This window comes from Bubalus kerabau, chromosome 22 (genome assembly GCF_029407905.1).
Source record: "Bubalus kerabau isolate K-KA32 ecotype Philippines breed swamp buffalo chromosome 22, PCC_UOA_SB_1v2, whole genome shotgun sequence".
In the NCBI taxonomy this organism is placed as follows: domain Eukaryota; kingdom Metazoa; phylum Chordata; class Mammalia; order Artiodactyla; family Bovidae; genus Bubalus; species Bubalus kerabau.
In genome coordinates, this window is record NC_073645.1 from 33,367,282 (window position 1) to 33,381,447 (window position 14,166).

General features: G+C 41.8%; 1 protein-coding gene, 1 long non-coding RNA gene and 1 pseudogene across 2 annotated transcripts in view; 1 reads left to right on the forward strand and 2 right to left on the reverse strand.

The window, feature by feature from the left end:
• The window catches only part of LOC129637123 (chondroitin sulfate proteoglycan 5-like), a 28,558-nt pseudogene extending 25,637 nt beyond the window's left edge, over positions 1-2,921 (reverse strand).
• A 6,820-nt stretch (positions 2,922-9,741) lies between these two features.
• SMC3 (structural maintenance of chromosomes 3) overlaps positions 9,742-14,166 on the forward strand; it is a 38,189-nt gene continuing 33,764 nt past the window's right edge. The window contains exons 1-2 of the mRNA XM_055561019.1: positions 9,742-9,900; positions 10,876-10,951. Coding sequence (XP_055416994.1) covers positions 9,886-9,900; positions 10,876-10,951 — 91 coding nt within the window. The 5' untranslated portion in view covers positions 9,742-9,885. The remainder of the gene's footprint in view (positions 9,901-10,875; positions 10,952-14,166) is intronic.
• Positions 11,424-14,166, reverse strand: part of LOC129637045 (uncharacterized) — a 46,679-nt gene continuing 43,936 nt past the window's right edge. The window contains exon 4 of the long non-coding RNA XR_008707320.1: positions 11,424-11,509. This is a non-coding gene — a long non-coding RNA (uncharacterized LOC129637045). The remainder of the gene's footprint in view (positions 11,510-14,166) is intronic.

Sequence of the window (14,166 nt, forward strand, 5' to 3'; positions counted from 1 at the left end):
GACACTTCAGTCGTGTCCAACTCTGTGCAACCCCATAGACTGCAGCCTACCAGGCTTCTCTGTCCATGGGATTCTCCAGGCATGAACACTGGAGTGGGTTGCCATTTCCTTCTCCAAAGCATGAAAATGGAAAGTGAATGTGAAAGTGAAGTCGCTCAGTCGTGTCCGATCCTTAGCGACCCCATGGACTGCAGCCTACCAGGCTCCTCCATCCATGGGATTTTCCAGGCAACAGTACTGGAGTGGGGTGCCATTGCCTTCCCAAATTACTGAATAAATTATATTAAAAACCAAAGACATACAAAATAACAACCTAATTGTTATTACTGGTTTCAATAGACAATATTACATTTCAATAAACATAATCAGAACAAACATAACATAGGGAAAAAGTAAAATAATTGCAAAATCTGTATGTGTTGTTCATTGAATGTACATGTTATAAGTGATGAATAGAGAGAACTGCTTTTATACTAATAATTTTTTTGTCATTCTTCAGTCATAACTAAACAAAAATTGTACGTAAAATGTTATTTTACTTATAAAATTATAAGTAAAATATAAATGAATACTATTCATATCAATATTGTTTTTAGTGGACAAATATGCTTATAAGGGCTTGTTAAGTCTAGCTAAAGCATGAAGAATGGAATATAATGCTACTCACAAGGTATAATGACTGTTGAAACTGTTTTTATGTTTTGTTTTAATAAAGGCTCTAGTGGAGAAACCAGTATTACAGAGGTTTGTTAACAGGAATAGAAGAAGAAAATTTAAAGCCATTCCAGGAAGCTCAAGATTTTCATCTATCACTTTTATCCAGAATAAAGCAAGTGATTCTGATGTTCAAAATCCGAAATCCATTGGCATTTCCACCAATTCATTCTTTAAGTTTATAAGGTTGAAAACTTACCTTTCAAGGAAAGCAATGGTTTCTGGATCTGTAAATTTCCCACGCATGCATCTTCTTTCAATGGATATAAAATGTAAACAGTTCTGTCAAATCTGTAAGGCATTTGGCCATAACACTTCCCAGATGTGCAACATCAAGATCATCACCTACTTTACTGATAATTGTTGTTAAATTAAGGAGCATGTTATACAGTCTATGGAAACCTTTTTTTTTTTTCAAGATTCTTGCTTTCATTTTTGCTCTTCGATCCTATCTGCCATTTTAATCATATCGCAGTCTTTCCTTGCTTAGAAGTAGCAAGATCATCAAAAATGCTCAAAATATCACACAAATAAACAAATCTGTCATCCAAACCACATTTTTTAAGGCGGAGACCTTATGAAAGTGTTTTTCACTTTCTAGGAACACTGCAAATTTGTTTCACATTTAGACATTGCTAATAGAGCATTCCACTTCAGTCACCGCTTCAGTCAGCGTGGAATCTCATGCCTCCTACCATATGCAACAATAGGTGTTTCCATGTTATCACATAATAAAGAAAAAAAAACTCAAACCTAATACAGTGGTTTTTGCATAATTCACAATTTTTTACTGTGTAACTTTAACACCGTTTAGTTCAGCTAAAATTTTTTCAATGCAAAGCTCTCTTGATGAAGGAAGCTGTATGTTGATTTATACACTCATGTAAGCTCTTTAATTTGGGTAATGACTTCAGAATGTTTTTCTGTCAACGCAGCTGCGCCATTAGAACATATTCCTATACTAAATTTAAACCACATTCCTTAAGAGTGTAATCCTTAACAGTTTTATGTGGTTCAGATTTAGTTGTGTTTGTCATCAATGAAGCTGAAAAAAATTCTTCCTCGTATCTCTACTGTGTTCAAATTGTATATGCATGCATGCTAAGTTGCTTCAGTTGTGTCTGACTCTTTGTGACCTATGGACTGTAGCCCACCAGGCTCCTCTGTTTATGGGATTCTCCAGGCAAGATTACTGGAGTGGATTGCCATGCCTTCCTCCAGGAGATCTTCACCTAGGGATTAAACCCTAGTCTTCTGCATTGGCAGGCATATTCTTTACCACTAGCGCCACCTGGGAAGCCCCAAATTGCATATACATATTTCAAATTAATTGTCATGCTACCAGTATGTGTGCATTCAACAATTTGAAATGAAGAAAAAACAAAAATACCTTGCTACCTGTATTTTTTTTGTGTGAGTTAATCTTTCACTGTCTTGAGCTAGTTGCTGAATTTGTCCAGCTATGAATAATGTTATTTGATCTACCTAGACACGATTCACCCATAATTTCCAAGATTCTTGAGAGTTTTGCACTATTTTTTAAATCTTAGCATCTTAAAGTGCTACTTTATTAGGCACAATGCTTATATGGGAAATTTTGAACCTCCATGTCCATCAATTTTTAAAAATTCAATAATCTTTCAGAGTGCTCTTTAAGTTTTGAACTTATTCTTCTATCTTCTTTGTAAATGCTACCTAAATTTGATGTTTATTTATTTATACAATTTTTACAGGCTGCACTTCACTTATATTATTACCAAACACTGGCTACATTCCCCATGTTGTACAGTATATCTTGTAGCCTATTTTACACCCTGTACCTTCTACTACCCCACCTTTATATTGCCCTTTCCTCATTTCCTCAACAGTAAACACTAGTTTGTTGTCTTTATCTGTGAGTCTCTTTTTTTGTTACATTCACTAGTTTGTTGTATTTTTTAGATCTCACACATAAGTTGTATCGTGCATTGTCTTTGTCTGTCTAACGTTTCACTTAGCATGTTGTGTGTGTCGTGTGTGTGTTTAGTTGTTAAGTCCTGACTCTTCTGAGACCCTATGGACCGTAGCCTGCCAGGCTCCTCTGTTCATGGGATTTCCCAAGGAAGCACACTGGAGTGGTTTGCAGTTTCCTCCTCCAGGGGATCTTCCCAACCAAACCTACATCTTCTGTACTGGCAGGCAATAACGTCCTCGAAGTCCACGCACATTGCTGCATATGGCAAAGTTTCATTCTTTTCTATGGCTGAGTAGTATTCCATTGTGTATGTGTGTGTACACACATATACATATATATATATATACATACCACATCTTTAGCTGTTCATTTGTTGTTGGACACTTAGGTTGCTTATAATGATGCTATGAACATTGTAGTGCACATGTATTTTTGATTTGGTGTTTTTGGTGGGGTTTTTTTACATACATCTATATAGCCAGGAGTAGAGTTTCTGGGTCATACAGTAGTTCCAATTTTGGTATTTTGAGAAACCTTCATACTTTTTTCCATGGTGGCCGCACCAATTTACATTCCCACCAAACAGTGTTGGAGGGTTCTCTTTTCTCTGCATACTTGCCAACATTTGTTCTTCGTGCTCTTTTTGATGATAGCCATTCTGACAGGTGTGATGTGGTTTTTGATTTGCATTTCCCTGATGATTTAATGATGTTGAGCATCTTTTCATGTCCCTGTTGGCCACCTGCATTTCTTCTTTGGGAAAATGTCTATTCAGTTCTTCTGCCCAGTGGTAACCCACTCCAGTGTTCTTGCCTGGAGAATCCCAGGGATGGGGGAGCCTGGTGGGCTGCCATCTATGGGGTCACGCAGAGTTGGACACGACTGAAGTGACTTAGCAGCAGCAGCAGCCCAGTTTTTAATCAAGTTGTTTGTATCTTGATATTGCATAGCAAGAGGTGTTTACATATGTTGGATAATAATTCCTTATTAGTCATACCACTTGCAAATATTTTCTCCCATTCAGTATGCTTTTTGTTTTGTTGATGGTTTCCTTTGCTGTGCAAAAACTTTTAAGTTTATTTAGGTCCTATTTGTTTATTTTTGCTTTTATTTCCTTTACTTTATGAGACAGATCAAAAAAAGAAAAAAACTTTCCTCAAATCTACTTCCCAATCTTCTCACCCAATCTGTAACCCGAGGCAACTACTAACCTATTTTATATGTCTATGATTGTCTGTTTTGGACATTTCATATAAATGGAATCATACAATATGTGCTCTTTTGTGACTAGATTCTTTCACTTAGCTTACGTTTGAAAGATTCATCCTTTTTTTTTTTTCCCTTGGCTGCATTGCATGAGTTCCCCGAGCAGGGCTTGAACCCAGGCCACAGCAGTGTAAGCCCAGAATCCTAACCACTAACCAGGGAACGCCTTTGGTATTCTTAAGTGTGTCAGTACGATTTTCAGTGTGTATCAGTATTACTTTTTATTGCTGAATCATACTTTATTGTATGGATTGAGCACATTTTACTCATCTATCAGTTGATGGACAATTTAAGTTATTTCTACCTTTTAGCTGTTAAGAATAATGCTGTTATGGACATTCATATACACATTTTTGTGCAGAAGTTTTCATTTCTCTTGCATATATACCTAGAAATGAAATTGTGAGTCATGTGGTAATTCTATATCTCTTTTCGAGGAACAAAGCGGCTGCACCATTTGACATTCCCAGCAGCAGTAAGACAGTTCCAATTTCTCCATATCCAAGCTGACACCTGTCATTGTCTGTCTTTTTTATTCTAGCTATCCTAGTGCATATGAAGTGGTAGCTGACTGTGGCTAATGATGGTGAGCATCTTCATTAAGTTTACTGACCACTTGGGAAAACTTGTATTCAAAGCTTTTACCCATTTTTAAACCAAGTTGTCTTTTTACTGTTTTTGTAAGAGTTCTTATACATTTCAGAAACAAGTCCTTTTTCAAATATATCAATACAATTCACAAATATTTTCTTCTTGTTTTATTTCTTTAGATGCTCAAAAGTTGTTTTTTTTTTTTTAAATTTTTGGCTGTGCTGAGTCTTTGTTGCTGTGCGCAGCTTGTATGCTTTTCTCTCCAGTTGCAGAGGGCAGAGGTGGTGGAGGGGTTGGGGGAAGTTGCTACTCTTCCTTGCAGTATGAGGGGCTTCTCATTGTGGTGGCTTCTTTTGTTGAGAAGCACAGGCCCTAGAGTGCGCAGGTTTCAGTAGCTATGGCTTGCAGGCTCTAAAGTACAGGCTCAGTAGTTGTGGCATACGGGCTTAATTGCTCCACGGCACGTGGGATCTTCCCAGACCAGAGATCGAACTGGTGTCCCCTGCACTGGCAGACAGATTCTTAACCACTGGACCACCAGGGAAGTCCCTGCACAAAAGTTTTGATAGAGTATAAATTATGTTTCTTTCATCACTTGTGCTTTTAGTGTCATGTTTAAGAAACCATTGCCGAATTTATAGTCACAAAGATTTACTCCTATATTATCATCTACGATTTTCTATTTTTATCTTACATTTAAGGAGTCTATGGCTACAGCTAAGACCACGTTGTTCCTAGGAGTGAAACAGGCAGCCAGTTGTGGTAGAGGTTCATTTACATACCATGTTAGATTAGGCTTAGGTGAGTAGAGGCTGATGTCAGTCACCAGAGCAGAAAAATCACAACCCTTCACCCAATTTCTAGACTTTAGCCAGATCCCACACCACAGCCCATAAACTGAATAGAAGGCTGGGTCCTGAGCAAGGTGTATTCCTCCTGCAAGTATATTCAGTATATTTATTCCTCCAATCTGACCCTGAAAGTTATCAGAGTAACTGACCCATTGGAGAAAGGGAGCAGTCAGATTTTTGAATGTTACTGAACCCAGGCAGGACCCTAGGGGCCCTGCCACATACCAAAAGCCTTTCTGTGTCCCCCATTTCTTGTTTGTAGGAAAAAGGCTTCAGCCTCTTAGATTTTCCCTGAATTCCAAAGGGCATATTCAAAGTTACTAACTAGGGAAGTGAGGGAACGTAGAAAGAAATTAAAAGGAGGCAAGAAACAATAGAGCAGTGATGGGGAGGGGTCCTGGGTCTTTCTCAAGGTACACACACTACAATCTGATGTACATCTCTTAAGTTCTTCTACAGGCACTAAGTCCCCTAAGCAGATCAAGAATGGTAACTGAAGGCTGAGAACAAGCATGTGGACCCCAGACTGGCTGGAACAAGAGGGCTGATAGTTGAGATTCCTGGAATACCACCATTACTATACCAGCAGGTCACACACCTCTGCAGCCCTTCCTCCAAAATTTGCCTATAAAAACTCTTCCCAGAAAACCATTGGGTAGTTTGTGCTTTTTAAACATAAGCTGCCCCATTCTCCTCGCAATAAACCTTTCTCTGCTCCAAACTAAAACATTTCAGTTTGTTTGGCCTCCCTGTGCATCAGGCACATGAACTTGGGTTCAACAGCACTATATTCAACAACACTATTCAGCAAGACAAGATCTGTACTGACACTGATGCCAGGGGAGCTCAAACATGTTTCTGGGTCCTGACAGACTGGAGGTGTGCAAGGGCCAGCTGAAAAATGAAGTCCTGGTCCTTGTTTGTTTCATATGGGCTGCAATGGATCCAAAAAACTCACCGCTGTGGTCATTTCCCTGGTCCATGCATGCACAATCACGACAGATACTCTTAACAATTGACAAATCCTGTAACCAACTAGGGTAGGGGGTCCCCTGGAGGAAAAGAACCGGGTATAGCTTTTGGACAGCAGACAAGCCATTTTAGTCCTAAACCACTTTGTGACCTAAGCCTGGCCACAATGCTTGCCCTTGAACAGGTCTTAGTAATAATGATCTCAAGGGAACGAAAGAACAAACTGTTAACACACAAGCGAAGTAACAACAGCAAAGACAATAAATCAGTTGTAAACCCTCAGTTCTGTTTCCACAGTAAAGATTAGCCTGAGGAAACCTCTTGAACTGTTTTGCAAAATGTCAATCCTCCTTGCAGCGCCCAGGGCTTCCCAGATGGTGCTATTCGTAAAGAATCCATTTGCCAATGCAGGAGACATGAGAGACATGGGTTCAATCCCTAGGTTGGGAAGACCCCCTGGAGGAGGGCATGGCAATCCACTCCAGTATTCCTGCCTGAAGAATCTCCATGGACAGAGGAGCCTGGAAGGCTACAGTCCACAGAGTTGCAACAAGTTGAATATGACTGAAGCAACTTAGCATGCATGCATGCAAAGCACTCAACCACCAGATCAACTGGAACCTAAGGGATGATGATGTTGACTTTTCCTCACCCTCATGACTTCAACCAACCAAAGCTTTGACTCTGTCTACTTCACCCTAATTCTATGCTGAATTCTCCCCTGCTCCAGCCTCTTAATGAATATGCATCCACCACCCAAACCCCTTCATGAACATACATACATATACCCTCAGCTTCAGTTCAGTAGCTCAGTTGTGTCCGACACTCTTTGTGACCCCATGGACTGCAGCACGCCAGGCTTCCCTGCCCATCACCAACTCCCAGAACTTGCTCAAACTCATGTCCATCCAGTCAGTGATACCATCCCACCATCTCGTCCTCTGTAGTCCCCTTCTCATCCTGCCTTGAATCTTTCCCAGCATCAGGGGCTTTTCCAGTGAGTCAGTTCTTCACATCAGGTGGCCAGAGTATTGGAGTTTCAGTTTCAGCATCAGTCCTTCCAATGAATATTCAGGACTGATTTCCTTTAGGATGGACTGGTTTGATCTTGCAGTCCAAGGGACTCTCAAGAGTCTTCTCTAACACCACAGTTCAATTTGTCATCACTCAGTCTTCTTTATGGTCCAACTCTCACATCCACATATGACTACTGGAAAAACCATAGCTTTGACTAGATGGACTTTTGTAGGCAAAGCAATGTCTCTGCTTTTTAATGTACTGTCTAAATTTGTCATAGCTTTTCTTCCAAGGAGCAAGGGTCTTTTAATTTCATTTTAATTAAGCAGTGTTTTGGAGCCCAAGAAAATAAAGTCCATCACTGTTTCCATTGTTTTCCCATCTATTTGTCATGAAGTGATGAGACCAGATTCTATGATCTTCATTTTTTGCATGTTGAGTTTTAAGCAAGCCTTTCACTCTTCTTCACCTTCATCAAGAAGCTCTTTGTTTCCTCTTCCCTCTCTGCCAAAAGGTGGTGTCATATCTGAGGTTATTGATATTTCTCCTGGCAATCCTGACTCCTACTTGTCTTTCATCCAGCCCAGCATTTCTCATGATGTACTCTGCATATAAGTTAAATAAGCAGGGTGACAATATACAGCCTTGAGTACTCCTTTCCCAATTCTGAACCTGTCTGACTATGTAACCTTTCCATACGTGGGGTGGGTGGGTTGAGGGGTAGGGAGAGTGTCACAGTGCTTGAGGCACTAGCCTATTGTGTTCCCTCCTTGCCTGGCAAGCAATAAAGCCACTCTTTCTTTCTCCTCCATAATTGTCTCCATATTTCTGTTTGGCATTGGTGCACAAAGAGCCAAGATTTTGGCAACAGAGTGGGTAGCCATTTCGTTCTCCAGGGGATCTTCCCCACCCAGGGAACTGGGGACTTCTGCATTACAGGTGGTCTTCTGCATCACAAGTGGATTCTTTACTGCTGAGCCAACAGAGAACCCTCATAATATAGTCTGGAGTCGTTAATTCTCTTTCACTGAGCAGATTATGATGCTGGTCCACTATATTGATATCAAGCTTCTCATACCTGGGAAGGAGGACCTGACAGGTATACTCTGGAGACCCTCTGGAAGGGATCCAGAATCCACTATTGTGGCATAAACATTATTTTGGGCAGAAAGTATTTGAGTTTCTGAAATCTCTTATCTGCCTCTCAAAAGAGCTCAAAATAACACACTTGCCATAAATCCTCTCCCTGGGAACACACGGGGAAGTCTGACTCATCACTGAAGAAATACTCAAAGTCACAAAAACTATCGACTTCCATCTCTTCTCCTAAGGGCCGGTTTGACTTTCCTAAAAGTCGTATGTTTTCCCTGAAGTGCTCTTTCTCTTTCCCTTGCCCCTTTCTAATAAGTCCTTTGTTTTCCCTGAAGTGTCCCTGTCCTCTTCATCTATTAAAAAGGTACATAAAGTCTTCTTCAGTACCAAGAGGCGTTGACAGGGATGAAGTTAGACATTTGAAATAGTTCAATGCAGAAATAATTAGCGCTAGAACTGCCCGCCGTAGCGGGACGGGTGGCGAGGACCGACCAACTCGAGTGACTGCTGAGTGCCAGGTAATTTCACCGAGGCCCAGAGATCCGAGTTTTTCTCCTGCGATTGATGCAGATCAGATACGCCAGGGTTGCCACTAGCACCTGCAACCTTTTAGGCTGTTAGGAAAAGGGGGGGGGGAGGGAGTGGTTTTAATCTTAACTAAATCTTTGCGTTGCAGTCGTCCAATCTGCCTAAATTTATAGCAATTTGCAGAACAGTAACAGCTCCAGGATATTAATACCTATGACATTATTAAAATTAATTTTCTAGCGTCAAGTCCATTTGGGGCTGTCCTGAGAGTGGGGAGTCCAGAGCCAGCGGGGGCCATTCTAAACTTATACAAGTGAGAGAATAATAGAGGACCAGGGATTCTGCCCACCGAATTTCTCCCCCTGTCGTGTACTCTACAGGTTCGGGCAGCCGCGCCGCCCGCCCCAGCTCGGTATTTCCAAACAGCGCGAGACCACGGGGCCGTCAACTCACAGCTACTGGCGCTTGGACACCCTCTCTCAGCTTTGGCGCCGAACCTTTCGCCACCTTGTGGCCGCAACCATTGGCTGCGCGCTCGGAGGGAATACAGGTCAATCTCACGACCAAGGCTTTTCCGAATGAAGTTTCCGACTAATTCTCAGGGAAAACTCATTTAAAAATTGAGGAGTCACATGAAATTCAGCTGACGACATCGTAGAAGGCTCTTTTGCTAAAAAGACAGAGCAGATCTGACTCTGATTCCCCCCACGCTCCAAGGGAAGTTGCGAGGGTGGTTCCGTCCGAGGCGGGGACTCCGCCTCCATGGGCACCGCCATTTTGTTTGGCGAGAGGGGTGCAAGCGGCGCTTTGGGGGGAGGGGTCTAGGCGCCTCACCTAACCCCGCTGCCGAGTTGTTGCTTCTCGCGGGGAGCCCTTCTCCCCGGCTAAGGGCGCGGAACCATGTACATAAAGCAGGTGAGGCCTGTGCTCCCTCCCGCCCCTCAGGGGCTCGTGAGGACAGCTCCTGTCGGAGGTGTTGCTTCTTGCAGGGTGGCGCGGGGCTGGACAGGGACTGTGGGGGAGGGGTGCAACTCGGGGCGCCCCTTTGCAGCCCGAGCCTCCCCGCAGGCCGCTTGCCTGAGGGAGGCGGGCTCTAGCGGAGAGAGCTGGAGGGGCTGGCGAAGTGGGCCTTTTGGAGGGAACGGGCCTTCCCGGGTGGCCGAGAAGCAGCTTGGCCCTGCGGGGCTGGCCAGCCCCCTCGCGAGCCTTTTGCGTGGCGTATGTGAAGAGAGGGTGTCCCCGGCCTCGGAACGCCTGTGGGGTCCAAGCTGGGGCGTCAGCTTAGCCAGGGGCCTCGCTCCTCCCCGAGTTACTGGAGACGTGAAGGGGTCCCTTCTTCGTGCAGAATGTGTAGCGCCTCCTCGTTCCGTTGTTTACTTTCTGTCAAAATGGTCTTCCCGCGCTGGAGGCCACCCCGAAAATGAGCCCATTCACACTCCTTAAGAGAAGTTTCTCGGCTGGATGTGTTGGACTCGGAGCAGTCCTGTCCTGGATGGGCGGCTCTTTTTTGGACAGAATGTGACTGAAAGGGGCGCCCAGGACCGCTGAGCCCCGCTGCATACGTGATAGACTTTTATCCGGCCCTGTGATAGTGTTCCAGCCAGCCTTATACAGTGTATTTGATTTTGAGCGCTCCCCAACAGGTTACTAATTATAACTTCTCCTAAGCAACACTGGCAGTGGTTACTGATATATGGGCAGTTTTAAGAATATTTTAAAATCATTTTCCAAGATAAATTTTTCTTCTCTGACGTGGAAATTTTTCTGTTTGGCATTAAATGGGAAACCAGAAAGGGAAGGAGGGCAAAAGGAAAATATTAGCTTAGAAGTTAGTTCTTTGGGGGTGTGTTATTTCTTTCTGAAAAAAAAAATCTCTCTTCTGTTTGTTAGGTTATTATCCAGGGTTTTCGAAGTTATAGAGATCAAACAATTGTAGACCCGTTCAGTTCAAAACATAATGTTATTGGTAAGTGTTCATGGTTTATGCTGTTAGTTTTCTGTCTACATAGTCGTTTAAATTTGCCTATATTAGGCTTAAGGAGACAGGAATTGTCTAGAATATTACGTAAATTTATATGCTTTTTTTTTCTGTATGAATACTTTTATCTGCACTGATGAAATTGTTTCCTTTTTATGTTTAAAAATACTTGAATAAGACAAAGTATTCATTTTTATTTGGTAGCCTTGTGTGTATGTGTTTTAATAGATTTAAGTTTATAGTGAATGGCACTAAATTTAGCATTTCAGCTATTCTTGGTATGTCATTTCCTACTTTAAAAATGGTCACTATTGCCTTATTTCAAACATGACCATTCTTTATTCACAAATTAGGTTATTCTAAGATTTTTTTTTTTTCCTATTATAATGTCCAAGGACAGACCATGCAACTTGGTGGGAAAAGCATAAACTTTGGATCATGGCAGAATGAGATTCAAATCCCAATTATGCTGTGTATTCTTCAGACTTCCTGATGCTTCAGTTTTCTCCCTTGTAAAGTGGAAATAATGATACATGTTTCTTAGGGCTGTTGGGAAGATTAAATGAGAAAGCAATTATGTGAGGATGAGGGGGCTAATGGTGATTGTCCTTCAATATAATAGTTAATATATAGGTTCTACAGATGATAGTGATAACAGACAGCAAGTGTTTTCTGACCATCTGCTGAGTTTTTAAAGAATAGATGAAATGAGTGCTTCTAGACACCAGAAAAGTATAGAATCGCTATCAACATAGATTTCAGCTATACAGTGTCCTAGTTGGCTTGGTCTGCCACAACAAAATATCATAGACCAGATGGCTTAAACAACAGGGATTAATTTTTTCACTGCTCTGGAGAACCTTTGTTTGAACCTCTCCCTCTTGAAAGAGCAATAGTCCTACCATAAAGGCTTCACTCCTAACCTCATGTAAATTACCTCCCAAAGACCCCCTTATCTCCAAAAAGCTTCACATAATGGAGTTAGGGCTTTAACATATGAATTGGGGGTCAGGGAGAGTATGCACCATGGAGTCCATAGCTTGAGGTGAGGTAAGATTCATACTGTCAACTAAAAAAAATGCACAAATTGGGAATTAAGTTTTATTTGGGGCAAAATGAGGACTGCAGCCCAGGAGACAAGCACCTCAGATAACTCTGAGAGACTGCTCCAAAGAGGCAGTGGGGGAAGGTCAGTCTCTTAAGATTTTGGTGAAGGGGAAGTTCAGTACATTCAAGCCCTTTGGTGGTTATTCAGTCGCTAAGTTGTGTCTAACTCTTTGTAACCCCATGGAGTGCAGCGTGCCAGCCTTCCCTTGATGTTCATCATCTCCCGGAGTTTGCTCCAACTCATGTCCATCGAGTTGGTGAGGCGATCCAACCATCTCATCTCTGTCACCCCTTGCTCCTCTCTTCAATCTTTCCCGGCATCAGGGTCTTTTCTTATAAGTTGGCTGTTCTCATCAGGTGGCCAAAGTATTGGAGCTTCAGCTTCAACATCAGTCCTTACAGTGAATATTCAGGATTGATTTTCTTTAGGATTCACTGGTTTGATCTCCTTGCAGTATAAGGAACTCTCAAGAGTCTTCTCCAACACCGCAAGTTATTCTTTGGCGCTCAGCCTTCTTTATGGTCCAACTCTCACATCCATACACATACTGGAAAAACTATAGCTTTGACTAGGCAGACCTTTGTAGTCAAAGTAATGTCTGCTTTTTAATATTCTGTCTAAGTTGGTCATAGCTTTTCTTCCAAGAAGCAAGCGTCTTTTAATTTCATGGCTGCAGTCACCATCTGCAGTGATTTTGGAGCCCCCCAAAATAAAGTCTGTCACTGTTTCCATTGTTTCCCCATCTATTTGCCATGAAAAGATGGGACCGGATGCCATGGTCATCATTTTTTGAATGTTGAATATTAAGCCAGCTTTTTCACTCTCCTCTTTATCTTCAGCAAGAGGCTCTTCAGTTCCTCTTCACTTTCTGCCATAAGGGTGGTATCATTTGCATATCTGAGGTTATTGGTATTTCTCCCAGCAATCTTGATTCCAGCCTGTGCTTCATCTAGCCCAGCATTTCTCATGATGTACTCTGCATATAAATAAAATAAGCAGGGTAAAAATATACAGCCTTGACACACTTCTTTCCCTATTTTGAACCAGTCTGTTGTTTGATGTTGAGTTCTAACTGTTCTAACAGGTTTCTCTGGAGGCAGGTAAGGTGGTCTGGTATTCTCATCTCTTGAAGAAATTTCCAGTTTGTTGTGATCCACACAGTCAAAGGCTTTAGCGTAGTCAGTGAAGCAGAGGTGGATGCTTTTCTGGAACTCTCTTGCTTTTCTTTGATCCAGTGGATGTTGGCAATTTGATCTCTGGTTCCTCTGCCTTTTCTAAATCCAGCTTGAATATCTGGGAGTTCTCTGTTAAGGAGAACTGTAGCCTCGCTTGTAGAATTTTGAACATTACTTCGCAAGCGGTTACTTGACACAAAGTTTTCTGCTAGTCAAGAGGAGAGAATGTCATCATGAAGGGATTTAGTTATTTTCTATATCTGAAGAGATGCAGGGATTGGGATCGTGAAATCAGTTCCTGAAAATATCTATCTGAAGACCTGTTGCACCAGTTTCCCTGGTGGGAAAGTGAGAGAGCACAGTGTCTGACTCTCGGCCCTGAATTCAGCTCAGGGGGTGTTGAAGGCCAGCAGCTGCAGCAGCACAGGGTTCAATCTCTGCAGAGGCAAATGCAAATGCCCTTGTTGTTCTGTTGCTGGCAAATGCTCTTGGCAAGTGCCAGTTTAGTTGACAATACAGAAATAAGTTAAGGGTGAACAGTGAATACTAATGTTCCCAGAGAAACTTTTGAGAATCATATTTTATTTTGAAATAATAAAATTTAAAAATTGAGGGCACGAAAAAGCCTGTCCTTGAAACAGCAGTTGCAGCTTGTAGTTGGTAGTAAAAACATACTTTTCCTTCTGCCTTAACCTACTGAAAAATCATTAATTAGTGTGCTATAAGAATAGATTGTACTAGAGTTCTACTTATATTTTGATTAAAAGTGTCTTTTGATTTTCATCAATCAGAAAATCTTTAGAAATGGAGAAAAGTGAATAATTACTGGATTTAGATTATTTCCTTAACTCATAAATTAAAAGTGGTTAAATATCTTAGTATCAGTTTTATACAGTTATAGTTTCTCTTTGGTATCTTGG